This window comes from Schistocerca americana, chromosome 5 (genome assembly GCF_021461395.2).
Source record: "Schistocerca americana isolate TAMUIC-IGC-003095 chromosome 5, iqSchAmer2.1, whole genome shotgun sequence".
Classification (NCBI taxonomy): domain Eukaryota; kingdom Metazoa; phylum Arthropoda; class Insecta; order Orthoptera; family Acrididae; genus Schistocerca; species Schistocerca americana.
The window spans coordinates 339,073,886-339,095,793 of record NC_060123.1 but is presented as its reverse complement, the minus strand read 5'-3'; the positions used below and the strand labels follow the sequence as shown (position 1 = coordinate 339,095,793).

Sequence of the window (21,908 nt, the reverse complement as noted above, 5' to 3'; positions counted from 1 at the left end):
CCCTGGTCTCTTCCATGTATACAACCTTCATTTGGATTCATAAATCAAGTATTAGTGATAATTAAATTATGACCCATGCAAAATTCTACCAGATGACTTCCTCTTTCATTCCTGTTCCCCAGTCCATATTCACCTACTACTTTTATTTGTCTTCCTTTTCCTACTGTATAATTCCAGCTCCCCATCATAGTTAAATTTTCCTCTTCCTTAACTATCTGAATAACTTCTATTACTTCATCACACAGTTCTTCGATCTCTTCATTATCTGTGGATCTACTGGCATATTAACTTGCACTACTTTTGTGGGTGTTGACTGTATGTTCATCTTGGCTGTGACAATGCATTCACTATGCTGGTCGTAACGGCTTACCTGCATTCCTATTTTCTTATCCATTATTGGACATACTCCTGTGTTACCCCTATTTGAGTTTATATTGATAGCCCTGTACTTCCCTGACCTGAAGTGTTTTTCATCCTGCCCCCAAACTTTACTAATTTTTGCTATATCTAACTTCAGCTTATCCAGTCTGCTTTTTAAATTTGCTAACCCAAGCCTGAAAAAGTTGCACAAATATCTAGTCAGATCTTGATAAGTTTTCATTGTGGTGCAAACATTGGTAACTTGGTTTAAATATTCAGAAACAAAAGATGTTGCACTTTGCAGAATGCAGAAAATTGTACCTTATGATTACAAGATCATTGAGCCACATAAGAATGGAATTGACTGTGAAAGAGTATGACGGTGTTTATGCTGATCTTCATGACCAGTGGAGCACTGGTGGTAATGAGATGAACAAATATATACTGCCTGATTAAAAAAAGTGAAGCATCCAGAAGGGGAGAAAAAAGTAAAATGAAACTTTAGTAATTGATAGGGTATGTGATGTTATTGCAATGATTATTCTAGTGATTGAAAAACCAACTCAGATGTACTGTAGTGTTTCGGGATGTTTATAAAAATATCCCAACACACTATTGGAAAGCTGTCACAAAGCGGTGCTTGTGAGTAAATTGAATAAGGATAAATGCAATGGGAAAGAAAAACTGTGTGTTCCTTTCTTATAAGCAGTGAATGTGGAGCAGTGGTGGAGCTGGTGAGAAGGGGATCAGTAAAGATGGTATTACAACCACTAGTCATCCGGGAGTCATTTGTGCCATGGTGCAGCAAGTGCCTGATCCAAGAGCCATGGAGTAAATGATGCACCAACATGGGCATAATGAACAATTTAAGAGTGGTAGTTGATTTTCTTGTTTTTATGTCAGGTCCTACAGTATGCTTGTACAGACATTTGAATGTACTCAAGAGAGTGGTATTACCATAGCAATTGTTGTGTTGTGAAAAGTAATAATGAAAATGTTGGTCAAAATATACCCATTTATGAGAAGTGTCGCTATTTATTTAGTAGCGCAATAGCGAGAACTTTCGGAAGCATTCCAGGGATCTTCACCATAGTTGAATCGACAGGAAGGATCCGGACTCCGAGAAGATAGGATAAAGGTAATACTACTATCATCTGGAGTTGTATTGGGGTTGGCGAAATATTGCCATGTTGTATCAGCCAGGGATGCAACTTCCCACTAGTGCTAGTATGAGACCCACCACAAATCTTACAAAATAAACAGCAGCAGAAAAGAAGGAAAAATTCACCCCAGTGCAAAGAACTTGGCAGTATGAGCTCACTTATCAGAATGGCCTGGATGCAGGCACAGGCACCATGATAGTGTTGCAAGGGAAGTTACACATGAGGATGCAGGATGTCCATGATGTACTGTTGTCATCATCAGTTCCTTCAATCACAACCAGTCGTGACATAAAGTCATACCTGATCACTTTACACACCATAACGCCAAAAGTAACGTGCCTGACCTCTCCCCAGGTTACCTCTGAGCTTGCTGATTGTCACCCATGATAGTGAGAGCCACGATTTATCACTCAACACAGTGTGACACCATTCATCAGCAGTTGATGATTCCCAGGCATGGCACAACAAAATGCAGCAGTTTGTTTTGTGTTGTTCACGAAAGCCTATGCGTGAGACAGTAATTCCTTAATCCAGGAGCTCCTTATCTCTGACTAATGGTGTGGGATGACACAAAATGTTGCAGGGAGTCTGTTACTTGCTGTAGAATGGCAGGCACAGATGAGATGGGGTTACGACGTGCTAGGTACGATCCTCCTTTGTGATGGTCAGACGTGATGACCAGAAAGTTAACGAGTATGCCTGCCATCACATTCTCATGCATTCCAACACTGGGCCACTGTTACATCTGAATGCCCCACAAATCTGGATGTTACATGATAGAACTAGTTGTTCAAATAGAGATCCACAGTAGCCTCTTTCAAACTCTATCAGGTTCTGATACCACTGTCTCACATGAGTACAGTACCTCCGTGTCCTCCATGGTGATCAGATGATTCAACATCTAACACTGTTCATGTCCCTTAAATATTCTGCCAGGCCTGATAAGAACACTAAACACAGAAACACTAATGCATTCTGGTAGCTGTACTACGTGTTACTGAGAACTGTAACTCTGATCACGTACATGCTCTCCAGTGGTGTATACTGTACAAAGTTACAATACATCTGACCGTGTCTTCTGGGTGCTTTACTTTTTTCTTCAGGTAATGCAGAATTCGCCGTTTGCAACATCTATTTTACTATCAGCATGAGAGGGACGTAGCATTACGTGAGCTCTTAAATTGTATCTTCCAGCTATATCCTGCCCTTTCTTCTACTCCCCCAGGGGGGCCACAGTCCTTTTGTGGGTACGTGTGTGGCACGCACAGGGCCCCGAGCTATTGCAGTCTCCTTTCCTTTCTTCTCCAGGCTGCATTACCATCCCTGTTCCTCTCCCTCCCTATCCTTGCTCCTTTGTTCCTGCTCCTCAGTTTCCTCTTAGTGGACTTCTTTATGTCGACCTGGCTATCCTCTTGGCTTTGTTTTGGTCCTCTTGGGGTTTGACCTCCATTTCCAAAATTTTGTGTTCAGTGTGAACCATTTGGGGATGAACTCTCTACCTAGCTTCCATGGTGCAGGTTTCTCTCCCCCTCCCCTCCCCTTTCGCTTTGCACCTTGGCCCCCCCTCCTGCTAGGTCACCAGCACGGTAGCCAGTCCGTGTGGTGGGGCTGTTAAGTACCCACTTAGCTGAGCCCCCTAACGCCACAGGGATCACACTACTAGTACGTGAGCTGTTAACGCCTCGTGTATGCCCATGAGTCGATGCTCGTCATTTTGGGGCACCAGAACTCCTGGCAATAGCTGCGGTGCCAGACGGCCCTTGCTGTGTCTGGGTGGTGCCCACGGGGTGAGCCCCTGATTGGAGTGGGTGGTACTAGGGCGGACATCTTGCGCATGAAGCAACAATAACATCACCATCCTGGCCATTCTGTGGCCATCTCTAACAGTGGTAGCAGATGTGACACTCCTTCTTCTGATCCTTTGGCCTTCCTCTACCTGGCCACCCCCTGGGAGGAGGGTCAAGCTCGCCGACTTGGGTTGAAACCTTTCCTTCGGTACCTGGTTTGCACCAGGATGGATGGCGGTAGTTTTGCCATGACCAGGCCTTTGTTTTTTGAGGAGATGATTGAAGATAAGTATGGTGAAGTTGAATCTATGAGTAAAATGTGGTCCATTGCTTCGCTCATCAAGACATCTTCTGCTGCTCAATCTGACACCCTGTGTGCTTGTGACCGTCTCGGTGACGTCCCAGTCTTCGTCACGCCCCACCAATCTTTGAACTCAGTACAGGGCATTATTTTCCACTGAGCTCTTCTTTTGCAAACTGACGAGGAGCTCTGTGCTAACCTCAAGCGGCAAGGGGTTTGTTTTATCCGCCGTGTGCAGGCCCTCCAAACAATCGCATCGCTACGGGCGCCCTTATCCTGGCCTTCAAGGGGGTTGTCCTCCCAGAGAATATCAAGGTAGTGGTGTATCGGTGTGATGTGAAACCTTATACTCCACCACTGATGAGGTGTTGAAATGCTTACCGTTTGGACACATGTCTTCCAGCTGCACTACTGACCCCCTCCGTGGTGACTGTGGGGCCCCCGCCCATGAGGGGAGTGCCTGTGCTCACTCGCCAATGTGTGTAAATTGTAATGGATGGCATTCTCCACACTCACCTACATGCCTGGTGTTTGTGAAAGAAAGAAGGCTTCAAGAGTAAAAAACCTTGGATCAGCTCACCTACACTGAGGCTCGTCAAAAATGACGGGCTCCATCCTGTGTCTATGACTTCTACTTTTGCGTCAATTAGTCCATTCCCCCTCCTACCCCCTCCTCTTCCTAGCCCCACCCTCTTCGCCCAATACCTTCAGCCTCCTCCTCCTCCCATCCCCCCCCCCCCCCCTCAGTACCCATACCCACCCCTTCGGGTGCTGCTCCCCCTGCCCCACCAGAGAAGTGCTCCCCTCCTTTGGGGGCCACCGGTACTGGAGCTCCCTCCTGGGACTCCTCTTCCCAGCACCCCACTGAAAGGCAATCTACTGCTCCACATCGGCAGCGTGATCCACGGCCGGTGGGCACCAAGATTGCCCGGTGTAATTCCGTGCCTGCCCTCGCTGAAATCTGCCCTTCTCTTCCTTCCTAAGAGAAGAAGCAGGAACAAGGGCAAGGCCCCTCTGATACCCCTAAGATGCAGCCATCCCCTCCTACAGTCAATGAACCAACAGAGTCTGACCCCACCTATATGGATATCATCCAATCCTTATCGGTGACGGGTAGCGACTTGGTGATGTGACCGACTCTGGTCCTTTCGCTTGCACTTTGGACTCTGACTTGAGAGTCCTCCTGTGAAATTGTAATGGATGTTTGCATCACCTTCCAGAGTTGCAGCCTCTTTTTTTCACCGCTTATATTGCACCCCAGGAGACCCATTTTGCCAATTTTTACTCACCCACCCTTTGTGGGTTCCATGCTTTCTGTCCTAACCGAATTGGCCCCTTGCGGGCTTCTGGTGGTGTTTGCACCTTGGCCCACAAGCACATTGTTAGTAAATGGGTTCTCCTCCATACCACTCTGGAAGCCATTGCTATCAGGGTCCATCTGGCCACTCCAGTCACAATCTGTAATCTCTACCTCCCGCCTGACAGGCCGCCCACATCCCATGCCCTCACCACCCTTCTTCAACAACTCCCTTCCTGTTATTAGGAGACTTTAATGCCCACAACCCTCTTTGGAGTAGTCATACGACTACTGCCCTGGGCAGGTCAGTTGAAGCTGTTCTGGCAGGGCTTGACCTTTGTTTACTAAACACAGGCGCTCTCAGACACTTCAGTGTGGTGCGCGGCACTTTCTCCACCATTGACCTCTCCATCTGCAGTCCCAGCCTTCTTCCCTCCATTCAGTGGGGCGTCCACGATGACTTATGTGACATCGACCATTACCTGATTGTTTTGACCTTCCTTCAGTGTCTCTCGCTCCATCACCCTCCCAGGTGGGCCATATCTAAGGCTGATTGGGGTGCCTTCTCCTCTGCTCCCGTCCCCCCTGTATTGCCACACGACAGTGTTGATGAATCTACTTGGACTTTGACTGCCACCATCCTTTCAGCAGGTGTTTCAGCAATCCCTTCTTCAGGTTCCCCCTGCCGGAAGATGGTCCCTTGGTGGACTTCGGAAATTGCTGCAGCCATAAAAGACCGCTGCCGTGCTCTTCAACACTTCAAGTGGCACCCTTCTACTGCTCTTCTTCTGGTCTTTAATCAACTCCACACCTGGGCCCACTACCTAATCAAATTTCAGAAACGGATTTCCTGGGAACGATACGTAGCTGCCATTGGACCCAATACCCCATCTTCACAAGTCTGGGCGAAACTCGGGCAAATTTTTGGTCACCATCCTCCCACCGGGGTTGCAGGAATTTTTGTGCATGGTGTTGTCCTTACCAATCCGGATTTTGTAGCAGAAAATTTCACTCAACACTTTGCTCAAGCTCCGGCATCGGCTCAGTACCTGCCCACGTTCCTTCTCCTGAAAGAGCATTCAGAACGACTGCCTTTGTCTATTGTTTCTCACTGCTCGGAGCCATATAATGCCCTATTCAGTGAGTGGGAATTTGCCAGTGCCCTCGCCCTTTGTCCTGACACGGCTCCTGGACCGGCTCGGATACATAACCAAAATGCTCCAAGAGTTATCAGTGGCTGGCCACCATCATATACTGACCCTCTTCAACTGTCTGTGGAGTGAGGGAGTCTTTCATACCCAGTGGCAGGAAAGCATTCTTGTTCTGGTGTTGAAGCCAAGGAAACCGCCTCTTCAGTTGGATAGATACTGTCCAATTAGCCTTACTAACACCATCTGCAAGCTTCTTGAACGCATGGTGAGTTGGTGGCTGTATTGGATCCTTGAATCCCGTGACTTTTTGTCATTGACTCAAAGTGGTTTTCGTTGTGGCCACTCTACGGTGGATAACTTGGTCCACCTGGAGTCTGCTATCCAGTCGGCTTTTGCCCATCGGCAACACCTTGCAGTCTTCTTTGATCTGCATAAAGCCTATGACACCACTTGGTGCCATCACATCCACACCACCCTTCATGAATGGGGCCTTCGTGGCGCTCTGCCCGTTTTTATCCATAACTTCCTTTCTTGTCGCTCTTTTCAGGTCCAAGTTGGCTCCTCCTACAGCTCCCCATTGGGAAGAAAATGGGGTTCCACAGGGTTCCGTGCTGAGTGTCCCTCTCTTTCTCATAGCCATTAATGGTCTGGTGACAGCTGTTGGGCCGACAGTGTCCTCTCTTTGTATGTTGACAATTTTTGTATATACTTCGCCTCCTCCGTAATGGGCACTGCAGAACGACGTCTACAGGGGGCAATCTGTCGGGCGCACACATGGGCTCTCTCCCATGGCTTTCAGTTTTCGGCGGCCAAGGCATGTGTCATGCATTTCTGCAGTCACCATACAGCCCATTCCCATCTGGAACTGTTTCTTGATGGCCAGCCCCTCAAGATGGTGGACACCCATCGCTTCTTGGGTATGGTCTTTGATTCGATGCCCAGTTGACATGGCTCCCTCATCTTTGCCAGCTGAAGAGGACGTGCTGGTCCCATCTCAATGTTCTTAGGTGTCTGTACAATACCTCCTGGGGTGCAAACCGTCTGTTGTCCTGCGATTATATCAATAGTTGGTCCAGTCTCGTTTAGACTATGGAAGTCCTGTCTATGTCTGCGTCGCCTTCGACACTGCAGATACTAGACCCCATCCACCACTGTGGGGTCCGACTTGCGACTGGTGCCTTCCGGACTAGCCCCTTACTTAGCCTTCTCACAGATGTGGGGATTCCACTACTGTGAGTTTTGCATCAGCAACAGCTGATATCTTATGCACTCTGCATTCGCTGCACCCCAGAACACCCTAATTACGGTCTCCTTTATCCAGGCACGGAGGTCACCCTGCCGCAGCGGCAGCCACGATGTGGGCTTACCACGTCTGTCCGCATTCAGTCACTCGTTTCTGAGTTCCACAATTGCCTTTAATGCCTCTCTTCTCAACTCAAGCACGTACCCCTCCGTGGTGCATGTCTCGGCCACAGCTCTGTCTTGATCTCTCAGTCGATTCAAAGGACTCTGTCCCTCCGATGGCTCTTCGCCACCGGTTCTCCTGTCTCCTCAGTTCTTTTCAGGGTTCAAAAGTGATCTATATTGATGGTTCCATGGTTGCTGGCCGCACTGGTTTTGCTTACACCTATGAGCGACGCAAGGAACTTCGTTCCTTGTCAGATGGCTGTAGTGTTTTTACTGCAGAATTGGTAGCCATGTTGTGCGCACTGGACCATATCCGCCCCTGCTCAGGGTTATCCTTCACTATCTGTAGTGACTCATTGAGCGGTTTGCACGCTATCGGCCAGTGCTTCCCTCGCCACCCGTTTGTCATCGCTATCCAGGACTCCCTTTCTCTCCTCACTCAACATGGATGCTCGGTGGTTTTCATTTGGACCCCAGGCCATGTTGGGATGCCTGGCAATGAACTTGCCGATTGACTGGCTAAATTAGCTACTACCAGGCCATTACTTGATATTGGCATTCCGGAAATAGACCTTCACTCAGAATTACATTGTAAGGTTTTGGGCCTTTGGGATGCAGAATGGATCACTCTTTTCTTCACCGAACAAGCTCAGGGTAATTAAGGATTCTACAACTCCATGGCGGTCCTCCTTACATGCCTCTCGTAAGGCCTCTTGTCATCCTATGCCGGCTCCACATCGGCCATACTTTTTTGACTCACGGTTATCTCCTCCGTCATGAGGACCCCCCTTTCTGTCATTGTGGATCGATGTTGACTGTGGCTCAAATCTTATTGGACTGCCCCAACTTAGCCACCCTACAACGGACTTTTAATGTTCCAGACTCGCTACCCTTGGTGTTGCCTGACAATGCCTCAGCGGTGGATCTCGTTATATGTTTTATTCGTGATGGGGGTTTTTTATCACTTTATTTATGGGATTTTTATTGGTTTCAGTTAATCTAAGGTTGGAGGGACTGATGACCGTGTAGTTTGGTCCCTTCTCCAACCAACCAACCTTTCTTTTACTGGGAGATTTTAATGCACATACACTTTTGTGGGATACCCATAAGATCACTAACTGTGGTAGTTTATTAGAGCAGATGTGGATCTGTGGTCTTGCCCAAAATTGTACCCTTTTATTCAGTGGAAGATTTACAGTGACCTCAGTAATAATGATTACAACCTGATTATTTTCTCTCTCCCACGCTGATACTGCACCAGACTCCCCTCATTGGATTCTTAAGAATGCTGACTCTTTTTAGCACTTCTGACATTTGATACAACTTTCCATGGGCCTCAAGGTATCCCTTCAGAGTCCAGTCCCTTGGTGGATGGAGGAAGTCTCTGTAGCAATTAAAATGCCGCAGAAGGGCACTTCAATAATATAAGTGCCATCTGCCGAAATATTCCATATTACTTTTAAATGCCACCGAGCCTGAGCCCACTACATAATAATAATTATTTATTTTCTTTTTCTAGTGCTTGCTCCCCCCCCCCCCCCCCCCCCCACCCCCACCCTCCTTCCTAGGCACCTGTCGTGGTTGCGTAGTGAAATCAGACCTTACAGTCAGTTCTCGTAACTACCCTCCACCATTCATCACACTGTCTTTCAACAGGCAATATATGAAACCCTTTCTCTGAGTGAGAACTTCTCACAACATTTTCAATGTTTTGAAATACAACTCTGGGCCCTCATCGAATATAAAATCAAATGTTGCATCACCCAGCTATAAAATGTAAGCATCACATCCTTGCTCTTCAGAAACACTCCATGAAGGTGTTAACTGATGGTGCTGTTGTACAGTAGAGCACCAGAAAAATGTATTGAAATGGAGGAAGACCTGCAGGGGATTGATTCTGGTACAGTGACTAGCAGTTTGCCAACTTGCACAATGTACTGCACATAAATAGACAGAAAGGCCCATTTCTTACATACTCCTTTCTGTATTATTCATAATCACAATTATGACAACAGTCACCACCAGTTTTAACACTACATTGAGCATCTTCAGATTCTACTGCATACCGCGTAGATGGCATTTCATGAAATAATTTTTGTCATGTGCCTTTTCCACCAAATGCCACCTATGTTGAATAAACTCTGAAGATGGCCAATTTGTGGCTGAAGCTAGTAGTGATTATAATTATATTATTTATGTTCTAATGTCTAAATCCTGCATGGTCAATGTGTACTTTTTCCCAAAAGAAACATTAGTGTTTGGTTGAAGACGACTGTTTACAGCCACAAGCCATTGAATATCTAGGAGTATGCATCTTGATATTTATTAGAAATGACATTCATGTGACCCCACTAATACAGTAGACTCTCAGATCGAAAACTACTAACTTATCTTGTGTTTGTCTAGGGTTGCAGATCCACAAATAGATTTTGTTATTTATAAAGTTAAGATCACATTAAACATATAAAGTCTTCAGTGGGATGCACTGAAATATCTCATTGCATCAGTGTTCCCACATTTACACTGAGCAAAACAGTACAGTGCTATCTAGAAAAATATGTGCATCTGTAACTGTCCAGGTGTCATTTTGCTACATCTGTCAATACTGTCCCAAGACTCACTGCAACTACTCCCCTTCAGCTGAGGCTGCGCCTTTTAATGCTGGTGACTTCTGACCCCATTCCCATGACATCAGACTAGTTCAGCATCAGAATTAAGACTTGGATTTTGAAAAAAAAAATTAAATTTCATGTAATTTTAAGTTTTTACTGGTGGCCAATTATACAGTAATTCAGTACATCCAAATGATATTTCGGACTCCCTCAGAAAGTGTTGGTTCTGTTTGCAGGCAAATAGTGTTTGTAATATATTGATTGAAATGAGTCTGAAGGAAGTGGTAAGAAAATGCAAACACACAAAACACTAGAAAAATTCTAAAATAAAAATCAAACAATGGAAACTCCAGGTAGGAATATCAACAGTGCAGGAAAAGATAGATTGCTACTCGCTGTAAAGAAGACACGCCAAGTTGCAGACAGGCACAATTAAGACAGTCACTTATAGCCCACAGCCTTCATCACACACACACACACACACACACACGTGGAGTTGGCAATCGTGTGCATGAGGTGGGATTCCTTGTGTGTGTGTGTGTGTGTGTGTGTGTGTGTGTGTTTTTTTTTACTGATGAAGGCTGTGGCTGAAAGCTATATTTGAGTTCATAATTGTGCCTGTTTGCAACTTGACATGTCTTCTTTACATAAATCAAACAATATTATTGTGATGTGTATCAAACAAATTCATTTGATCAGAGGAATACGAAACTGAGATCAGATTTTGTCAAGCCAAGAGTTAAAAGAGTTACTGGCATTTTGATTAATTAATAATGATAACAACACTATCTTTTAAGTAAAACTAGTTATCAATGTATTTTGATATTGGGCTACGACTGAACTACTTCAAGGGGCTTCCCTTAAAAAAAAAAAAAAAAAAAAAAGTGTCAGTATTAAGATAAGCAGTGCTCTCATATCAGGATCTGCAGGATTAGTTCATGGAACATGTCCCCACAGAATCTAATATATCACTGCAAATAAGAGGCATATGTTAGTAGAGTTTGGGATAATTTCCAAAGAGGAACCATGTATGAAAGAGAATGCTCTTGCAGTAAACACTAGTTAAAATCTATATGGAAATGGACACAGAATATAAAATAGTGCTCAAAAGCCTCTGGTATATTACATCAGAACAAAACCGGTCTTAATTTTTTTGTCATACTTGACACAGAGTTATCATCTGAAGCAGTCGATTAGGACAGATAGAGTATTTGCAATTGACCTCAGATTTGTGAAAAACGGTGGTAAATTCTATAGAATGATACCGCAACCTAAAGTGATGAAATGTTAAATAACCACATAAAATTAGTTGCAGGAGAAGTAGGTGCAAGACTAAAATTTATTGGAAGGATCTTAAGGAAATTTAATCTATTAACAAAGGAGGTCACTTAAAAAATCATTGTCCAGCCACTTCTTGAGTATTAAGTCACAGATTACTTTTTCTAAATAGCAAAAAAAGGTGGGAGGGGGGGATTCAATCAGCCATCGGGAGCCATAATGTTCCTACACTCAGTAGGCATCCAGTGGTGGTAGCATGAAGTCTGTATCTATACTACTTCGCTTTCTGTGATATGTTAAAATGTACTCAACAATAGAAAATCCCACCAATTGTGAGATGCATTCTGTAATTGGGTTTTTGTTGGCAAAAAATAAAATAAAATAAAACTACAAAATAATTGAAATTTATCATGACCTTATGTGATGTGTATGGAAAAAGGCATAATGAGTTAAACCTGAGTGAGGCAGTGTTGCATTGATTTTCAAAACAGCTGTACCAGTGTTCTTGATGAGGACCGCAGTGGTAGGCCTAGCCTTGTTGTAGTAAGCAAAACCAACCGCGGGAACGCCTTGGGCTGTGGATCAGAGCCGCCAGGCGGGGGAGCTGCCGGTGGTGGAGCACGCACCACCGGGTAAACATAAGGGCGAGTCGGACGACAGACCAACGACAACTGACAACAATCGACAACGACCGACCATGACCGACACAACAAGGAAGAGATAAACAACGGAGGCTTGTAGAAACCACAACACCAAACACCAACAGTAAATCCACTCGGAACCAGAGCCAGGCAAATGTCAATAACGAGCAATGACCAGAACGCAGTACCGTCGAGATAGACGCAATCCAGAGCGAGTACCAGACTGACTGGACTAGGGCAGAGCAGGTCCTTATATACGAAGCCGGAGGGAGTGGCTGTTGGCCGCGGTCTGCACGTGGTGTAGCGGTGGCGCCCTCTCTGCGCAAGAGCCGCCGCGGACACGGAGCCCTCTATGGGCTGGCCACGTCAATTTGTTCTGGCGCGTGTTCGACTTCCGGCGGGAGGTACTAGACTTGTCACTGAACTGGTGATGAAAATGGACAAAATTTATGACAGTCATCACACTGTGAAATTTGGGGAGAATGTACTGTAATCGCAAAGTTTGGTGCATGAAATTGTGGCGGAGAAGCTTGGTTACAACAAATTTTGTGCTAGTTGGGTTCCCAAAATCCTAACAGAAGACCACGAAAAACAGAGACTCACTGCAGCACTGACCTTCCTCGAAGATAATGAGAAAATGGTAACAAAGTTAAAGATAGTATCATAACTGGGGACAAGACACAGGTGAAGCATGTCAGTTGTGAAACAAAAAGGCAGTCGATGGAATGGGGACCCATAAATCCTCCCAAGAAACAATGGAAGTGTTTGCAAAAGCTATCAGCAAGAAAGATCGAGGCCACTGGAGTGATTCTAGTTGATTTCGTTGAATATCGCACACAATTAACTCAGCTATTGTCGAACGCTGACGAAGTTAAAGCAGTTGATACAAACCAAGCATTAGGGAAAACTGAGTGTAAAAGTTTTGTTTCTTCAAGACAACACACAACTAATCATACCTGAGAACTCTGGTGGGGTTTTTAGTGGGAGGTGTTTGATCATCCACCACACAGCCATTATTTGGCACTGAGCGACTACCACCTCTTCCCACAACGTTTGATGCTGATGCTGAACTGTGTGTCGATATAAACCAGTGGTTGCAATTGCAGGAGGCAGATTTCTGTAGGGAGGGTATTGAAAAACTTGTCATGGTATGATAGTGCCTCAATTTGAATGCCAATTATGGAAAAATAGCTTAGGAGCTTATCTTTAAAATGTATATAATAAAATTTGGTTTTTCCATAGTGTTAATTTTTTATTTCAAAACGTATGTTACTTTCTGGTTAGCCCTCTCAATTACTTCCTTCCTCATATATCTTACTAAAGTCAAATAAATTGAAGCTCATATGGAAGATTATAAATAGGTAGTCTTCCCCATGCACCATTCACACGAGGAACAGAACAGGGGAAAGTGATCATGGTACATGAAATTTCCTCCGACAACCACAGTAAAGTAGCTTGCTAGGGAATAGATATACATAAAAATTACTTTTTATGGGCTTCTGGTCTCTTTTTTTTTGTGACTTTGCACAATAAAATAACTTAGTGAGACCAGTATGAAGTTGATTGCATAATTTTTTTTGGGCCGTTAGACAAAACTAATTCGAGGAACCAGACTGAATCTTTCACATTGAAGTTGAGTGTGCACGGTTTTGAAACTTCCCAGCAGACTAAAATTGTGAAACGGACCAGTACTGGAGTACAAAACCTTGATTTTCATGAGCAGAACTCACAACACATGCACAGTTTCAGTTCTACTAGTACCTCTCTTTTACTTTCCAAACCACACAGAAATTCTCTTGCACAATTCTTAGGTCATTCCAGGTAACTGTTAATAAAGATCAGTTTTATTCTTTCACAGTCTGAACTGGGAAGTTCAGTATCTTATGATGTGATGTCAAATAGCATTAATAGATTAACTGTGACGTAAAGTCCAACATTATTCTTACATAACATGCTGCTAACAAGTTGTTCTTTTTTCTTTTATTCCAGTGCTTTCAGAATTCGCCTGTGAACAAACCCTGCAGATTGGTGTGTGGTGTTCTATGTATTGCTCAACAGTTGTTGCCAAAGTTCAGTCAGTTGATACTGACTGTAAAACTCTGGGTGCTAGCAGGAATCTTACCGTGGCTAGTCATAGTTCAATATTTAAACAAAACAAAAAAACTTCTGAGACACAATTTGTTTTTATGAACATTGCATAAATAATTATGGTGCCAAGCCTTTTCATGCACAAGATTTTTTTTCAGTGTGATACATAAATATTGGTAATCTCAAGACACAAATGATCTGACATCTGGGGTTCATACACAGCCCCAGTTCTTTCAAAGCACAAATTATTTATAAAACATCTGAACATCTGGAGCAAGAAAGAGTCTCCATTATCACAAAATTCGTTAGAGGGAAGAATCTTTTAACTGTTATTGATCAGTGAGACTTCTTTTTTTATAGAAAGAAAATATATGCAAGAGAATACAATTTATAGCATGTCAGTCTTCACCACGAGTATTGAAGTGGCATGTTGATGAAAGTAAACTCTGATTTTCTCATTACAAGTCAAAACATTAGAGTATGTAATGGTAATTTGTAATGAAAGTTAAAAAAAATTATTTTCTATTTTGGGAGTAAATGGCACTAAATTGACTGCAGAACTCCTGTATTTATGATTGAAGGGTATTTAAAGCACACAACTTTATTCTTGTAACTACTGTGCTAACATGTGCAATTTCAGATTGCATAACCAATATATGCATTTGTTGTAGCCTGGAACAGTATTTTAAAGGTACAAATATTTACTACTAAATACTCAGGAGTATTCCTAATCACTGTTTCTCACTGCAGTTATTTTACTATAATAGTCTTATTCCTGACAATTGTGCATTTATCTTTGTAGAACGTTTACTCTAGTCTTGATCTTTTTTGTGTAAATGTTGAACATTGAAATATAAAAATTAAGTAGAAATCATAATGCATCAGTGTTCTGACAAATATGATTTTTATGCTGTGATAAAAATAATTTGTGATTGACATTTCAGTGTGTTGGTTAGCCACATGCTTGTTGTGTTGCCCATGCTAAACATTGTCAAGTGCAGTTGGCTGCATCTCAACAACACAGCCCCTTCTTCCCCATCTCCAAACTCCAATCACAAAGTTATTTTATTTGAACAACAGTGTGTGAAATCCTACCCTTTGAGAGTAACTACACAGCAACAAAGGAAAGTGCACAGTTTCAAACATATGTTGCTGTATTTGAAATTTTTCATAGAGATGCAAGATACTTACACTCGGTGTAATAATTAAACATTCAGTGTATGCTATAATTAATGATCAAATAGAAGTTGAAAAATGGCATTACAACAAACAGTGAAAAGGTGGCATCTAATATATTGGAAACTTTGTAATGTGCAGGTGTTAGAAGTAGAAGGATGGTTCCATACATCACATTCGATACATCTGTTAGCACTGGAGTTGAAAAGGATTGAGTTCCACACAGTAATTGTCAGAATGTGGCTTTGGAAGAGAATAATGCCTTGAGTTCTTGCATTTGGCATAGGGGTGCTTTCTCCTTCCATATCCATATACTGACCAAGTTACATGTATAGGAATGATGGTACTTGCCATGAAATCTGGATGTGGCTCAGAGGATCCAAAGGTCTGGGGTTCAATCTAAATTCGTTCGAGGATTTGGATCTGTCACTTACCATTTTTTTCACATCTAGCAATGTTTGTTAGTGTGAAAACTGGAGAGTTGCACTGCAGATCCCCCTGTAACCAGCTGGGTCAGTCAGTTCAAAGGCAGAGGAGGCCAAGTGAACACCACCTCCCACAGGACCTTGCTTAGTAAAGCGCTGTGGTCTTCAAACCAACCTTTGGGTTGATTAAAGCTATCTTTACCTTTATGGAATTTGATGTATTTCTCAAATGAGGTTGTTGGCCATCTTATCATATTCATAAGGTTACTTAGCATAAGTGGTTGGATGTACAACACTAATAATACCAAATTTTGACAGAAGTTGCTATTTTTCTGAAGGTGAAACAGTCTGCGATAAAGATTCCCCCCCCCCCCCCCCCAAAGGCACTCCTCAAATGAAAATAATTTGAAAATTTTCCACTGCAGGTTGGCAGAACTATTTACGAGGGCAGTTCAATAAGTAATGCAACACATTTCTTTTCTCGGCCAATTTTGGTTGAAAAAACCGGAAATTTCTTGTGGAATATTTTCAAACATTCCCGCTTCGTCTCGTATAGTTTCATTGACTTCCGACAGGTGGCAGCGCTGTACGGAGCTGTTAAAATGGCGTCTGTAACGGATGTGCGTTGCAAACAACGGGCAGTGATCGAGTTTCTTTTGGCGGAAAACCAGGGCATCTCAGATATTCATAGGCGCTTGCAGAATGTCTACGGTGATCTGGCAGTGGACAAAAGCACGGTGAGTCGTTGGGCAAAGCGTGTGTCACCATCGCCGCAAAGTCAAGCAAGACTGTCTGATCTCCCGCGTGCGGGCCGGCCGTGCACAGCTGTGACTCCTGCAATGGCGGAGCGTGCGAACACACTCGTTCGAGATGATCGACGGATCACCCTCAAACAACTCAGTGCTCAACTTGACATCTCTGTTGGTAGTGCTGTCACAATTGTTCACCAGTTGGGATATTCAAAGGTTTGTTCCCGCTGGGTCCCTCGTTGTCTAACCGAACACCATAAACAGCAAAGGAGAACCATCTGTGCGGAATTGCTTGCTCGTCATGTGGCTGAGGGTGACAATTTCTTGTCAAAGATTGTTACAGGCGATGAAACATGGGTTCATCACTTCGAACCTGAAACAAAACGGCAATCAATGGAGTGGCGCCACACCCACTCCCCTACCAAGAAAAAGTTTAAAGCCATACCCTCAGCCGGTAAAGTCATGGTTACAGTCTTCTGGGACACTGAAGGGGTTATTCTGTTCGATGTCCTTCCCCATGGTCAAACGATCAACTCTGAAGTGTATTGTGCTACTCTTCGGAAATTGAAGAAACGACTTCAGCGTGTTCGTAGGCACAAAAATCTGAATGAACTTCTCCTTCTTCATGACAACGCAAGACCTCACACAAGTCTTCGCACCCGAGAGGAGCTCACAAAACTTCAGTGGACTGTTCTTCCTCATAAACCCTACAGCCCCGATCTCGCACCGCCGGATTTCCATGTTTGGCCCAATGAAGGACGCAATCCGTGGGAGGCACTACGCAGATGATGAAGAAGTTATTGATGCAGTACGACGTTGGCTCCGACATCGACCAGTGGAATGGTGCCGTGCAGGCATACAGGCCCTCATTTCAAGGTGGCGTAAGGCCGTAGCATTGAATGGAGATTACGTTGAAAAATAGTGTTGTGTAGCTAAAAGATTGGGGAATAACCTGGTGTATTTCAATGCTGAATAAAACAACCCCTGTTTCAGAAACAAAATGTGTTGCATTACTTATTGAACTGCCCTCGTATAAATGGGAATATGCTAGACTGTGTTCCTTATTTTTCCAAACTCTCGTCACTACTTTTATAAAGGCCTCATTACTACTGCTGTGGAGGCCAAGGTCCCCCTGTTATATTATGGTAGGCAGAGTTTGTGAAATGGCTTATGGTGCAGTACACTGCTAAGACAGTTTCTCCCTGCCACTATTGCACAGCTATGCCTCAGCCTCAGGTAACAGGATAGGAGAATGAAGGTTCTACAACGCTCCAACAAATTAGTAACAAAGTCACACAAATGAGTTAAAAAGGTTTACTTACCTTTGTGACTTGTCGAATAATGAAGTCTGCATCACTGCATGTAATACAGGGTGATTCAAAAAGAATACCACAACTTTAGGTAATTAAAACTCTGCAACGACAAAAGGCAGAGCTAAGCACTATCTGTCGGCGAATTAAGGGAGCTATAAAGTTTCATTTAGTTGCACATTTGTTCGCTTGAGGCGCTGTTGACTAGGCGTCAGCGTCAGTTGATGCTAAGTAGGCGACCGCTCAACAGAAAGCTTTTTGTGTTATTGAGTACGGCAGGAGTGAATCGACGACAGTTGTTCAGCGTGCATTTCAAACGAAGTATGGTGTTAAGCCTCCTGATAGGTGGTGTATTAAACGTTGGTATAAACAGTTTACAGAGAATGGGTGTTTGTGCAAAGGGAAAAGTTCTGGATGGCCGAGAACGAGTGATGAAAATGTAGCACGCATCCAGCAAGCATTTGTTCGCAGCCCAGGAAAATCGACTCGCAGAGCTAGCAGAGAGCTGCAAATTCCACAATCAACTGTATGGAGAGTCCTACGAAAAAGGTTAGTTATGAAACCTGAACGTCAACTACCCGAGGCGATGGATCGGCCGCCAGGCAGCCCGTGACAGAGCACTTCATCACTGGCCTCCAAGAAGCCCTGATCTTACCCCCTGCGATTTTTTCTTATGGGGGTATGTTAAGGATATGGTGTTTCGGCCACCTCTCCCAGCCACCATTGATGATTTGAAACGAGAAATAACAGCAGCTATCCAAACTGTTACGCCTGATATGCTACAGAGAGTGTGGAACGAGTTGGAGTATCGGGTTGATATTGCTCAAGTGTCTGGAGGGGGCCATAGTGAACATCTCTGAACTTGTTTTTGAGTGAAAAAAAAACCTTTTTAAATACTCTTTGTAATGATGTATAACAGAAGGTTATATTATGTTTCTTTCATTAAATACACATTTTTAAAGTTGTGGTATTCTTTTTGAATCACCCTGTATAACACAAAAGATACCCTCAATGGCTAGTGTAAATAATGTTACGTAAACTCCACAGTACATAGCAAATGCAATATACAGTAATAGTCTGTTCACTTCTAAGAGTTCACTGAAGGACGTTCCCTGTCTAAGTTAGCCCTGGACAATTATTTATAACAAAGTGGACAAGAGCTGCTGTTCTATCTTTTGAGTAGGCTTCTGCCCATTGTCATCCAGTCATTGGCAAATTGTACTCGGCCGTCAATTGGCTGAGGCGAAGTCAACATCTTCATCATCAGCACTGCCCATGGCACTGGTGGAACCCGCACAAGTGGCGAATCTCCATGGCACTGTCACCAACTCGCATCTTTGTGCCAGTGGTGTTTTTACCCACGCTGTGGACGACACAGCACTTACCATTTTTGAGAATTCTGTAGGCAATGCCCTGTGTTGAGATACTTTTCCGCCAGACACACCTGCAAGTACTTCTTGAGGATTTTCGAATCCTGTCACTTGTTCATCCATTTGTAGCCAACAAGGTAATGGTGTGGGCACTTTCTGTACCAAATAGAGAAAGAAGTCATCTTTAACCACTTTCAAGCCCCAGGCATAATTTCGTATCACTAGGAAGTGTTACACAACATCCCTAGACGGCATGCTGCATAAATATGAGTGAGGCCTAGTGCAGGCCTGTTGATGATGCATCTAGCCGAACAAGAGCACTCGTGCTCACTCGCCACCCATGAATGGAGCAGCCATGTGTCATTACGTAGTGCAAGGGAAATAAATGAAATCTGGGTGTGGCTAGCCTCCCGTTGGGTTGACAGGTTGCCTGGTGCAAGTCATCGTAGTTGATACCATGTTAGCAACTTATGTGTCAGCAAGGCTGATCATGGAGCTCTTTCTGTATATATGAATGAATGGATTTTTTTTTAAAAAAAGTGGGGCATTACTTATTGAACGACCCTCGTATTAATTTCAAAGATGTATGACTCAGGCCATTAAGATGAAACTCTATTTGTGGAATAGACAGCAAGGCAATGAGATCATAGCTCGTTTTTTCCAAGTTGCCATGTTTAACTATGGGAAAAGGAGTAAAATTTTAAACAACATCAAAATATATTCATTGGTCATCTCCACAAATTTGAGATTCATTTTCATGATTTTGAAATATTAAATGAAAAGTTCAGTGTCTTCTCACTTGATAGTAAAGATATGGAAACTGAGCTATAGCTATAACTTATGGACCTACATTGCGTTGTAAGTTCCTTAATGAAATTAGTCTCAAAAAATGTTTATAAGAATTTTTCTCAATGTAAATTTCTATGACTTTAGAAGTTTGTAGCTGCGATTATGTCAATGTTTTGATTTACATTCTTTGACAAGCAACTTACTTCCACAGTGAAGAGAACAGAATCTGCCCACAGAAGCATACTGACAGGTTTCAACTTAATAATGTTCAAAAAGTGATACAAGACATTGATGCTTTAGTGAATAGTAGAAAAGCAATATTCATTGACATCCTGTGTTTCTATGTTTAATGTTTAAATATAATGCCCACTAAATACAGGTTTGTCTATTTAAATTTCATCCTAAAATGACATTAATCATAAGGCTGCACCAATTGTAAGAAATACCATGTTTCCTACTTAGCTGCCCCATGTTCTTCACTTCATTGAAATATCAATGGTTTCTTCATTTTGTTGTTATTTCTAATTAATACAACAGTTTTAGAAAATACATTTGCTATAAAACGCACTAAGGAGCCACCATGAAGCGATACACCTCCGTGGAACATGGAGATTATTGGTTGCAGAATTGAAGACTCATTGCAGAGCTATCATGTTGCAATTCCTCCCTCTCCTCGCCACTCCTTTCTGCACCATATGTTGCCTTGAGCCAGCTCACATGAGCAGATCAGTGAACAGACCTGCTCTGCTGCATACAATTTGGAGAGTAATTTAAGATGCGAAGTGATTGTTCTAAACACTGAATGTATTGTGCGTTTATTGGTTTGCTTTTACAGAAGAGAATAATCACAAAGGACAATAGCATCTCATGATTCATCGAGAAAAGAAAAAATGTGAGATATGCAGTCTGTGGCTGACCAAAACTGCACAAATCCTAAGCTAAACTCTAGGTCCAAGCGGTTACATTACTTCCACCTGTATTTCAGTTTGGGTGATTACAGGAATCCTGGATCTGTACAGATTAGTGCACTCAATAATCTGAAGAAAGAAACCATAAAAAAGACTTGACTAAGCACACACAGCTTACCTTCCAGTTTTTATTCATGACCTACGTTTCAACTTCATCTAGATAGGTTACTGATGATGATTAAAAGCAATGGCAAGTACTGCATTGAAATTTTCAATAAAGGAAAAGGATTCAAACAAAATTCTGCACTTAAAAATGATTCAGGTTTTTATCAAATCATTTGCAATAAATACTGTGAAACAGTTTTTCTCATGTGTCTGTCTTGTTTGGGCTTCTGGAGTCTTCAAAATCCTCAGACTAGGTCAAATTCCTGTTGCCTTCCCTGAAACTTGTACAGGCTAAATGTCACTAAGCAAATACTGGTAAGAGACCAAGCCCTAGGCAATATTTATTATGTGACAGATAATATTTTGAAAAGGTGTCGTTTTACAAATAAGGCACTCCATTAAATCTCTAGCTCAGTCCGAACAGGGCAACAATCACTAATATAAATTTTTGTCTTTGTTGTACTCACAGATATCTGAGGTAAAATATTATAAGAAGTGAAACCAAAAATGTAGTGTAGTGTAACTACCACTGGATTAATTGTGACAAAAGTCGTGGCATAGCTATATGCACATATACAGATGGTGTGCTGAGAATACCAGATTTCAGGCATTAGCTCTCACCACAAACAACATAGTGGCCAATGGCCATCACTTATCAACTGAGAGTAGTGGCATTTGTGTAAAGTTGTCAGTGCTAACACACAAGCAACACTGCATGAAATAACTGTGGAAATCAATGTGGGATGTACGACAAAACTGTACATTAGGACAGTGTGGCGAAATTTGTCATTAATGGGCTACATAAACAGATGACTGATGTGAGTGGCTTTGCTAATACCACATTGCCTACAGCACCTCTCCTAGGCTCTTGACCATATTGGGGATCCTACACAACTGGAAAACTGTGGCCTGGTCAGATGAGCCCCGATTT

General features: G+C 43.1%; 1 protein-coding gene across 1 annotated transcript in view; it reads left to right on the top strand.

Annotated features, from left to right (window-relative positions):
- The window catches only part of LOC124615789 (calcium and integrin-binding protein 1-like), a 48,096-nt gene extending 33,178 nt beyond the window's left edge, over positions 1–14,918 (top strand). The window contains exon 5 of the mRNA XM_047143907.1: positions 13,987–14,918. Within this exon, the coding sequence (XP_046999863.1) occupies positions 13,987–14,008 (22 nt within the window). The 3' untranslated portion in view covers positions 14,009–14,918. The remainder of the gene's footprint in view (positions 1–13,986) is intronic.
- The last annotated feature ends 6,990 nt before the right edge of the window (positions 14,919–21,908 follow it).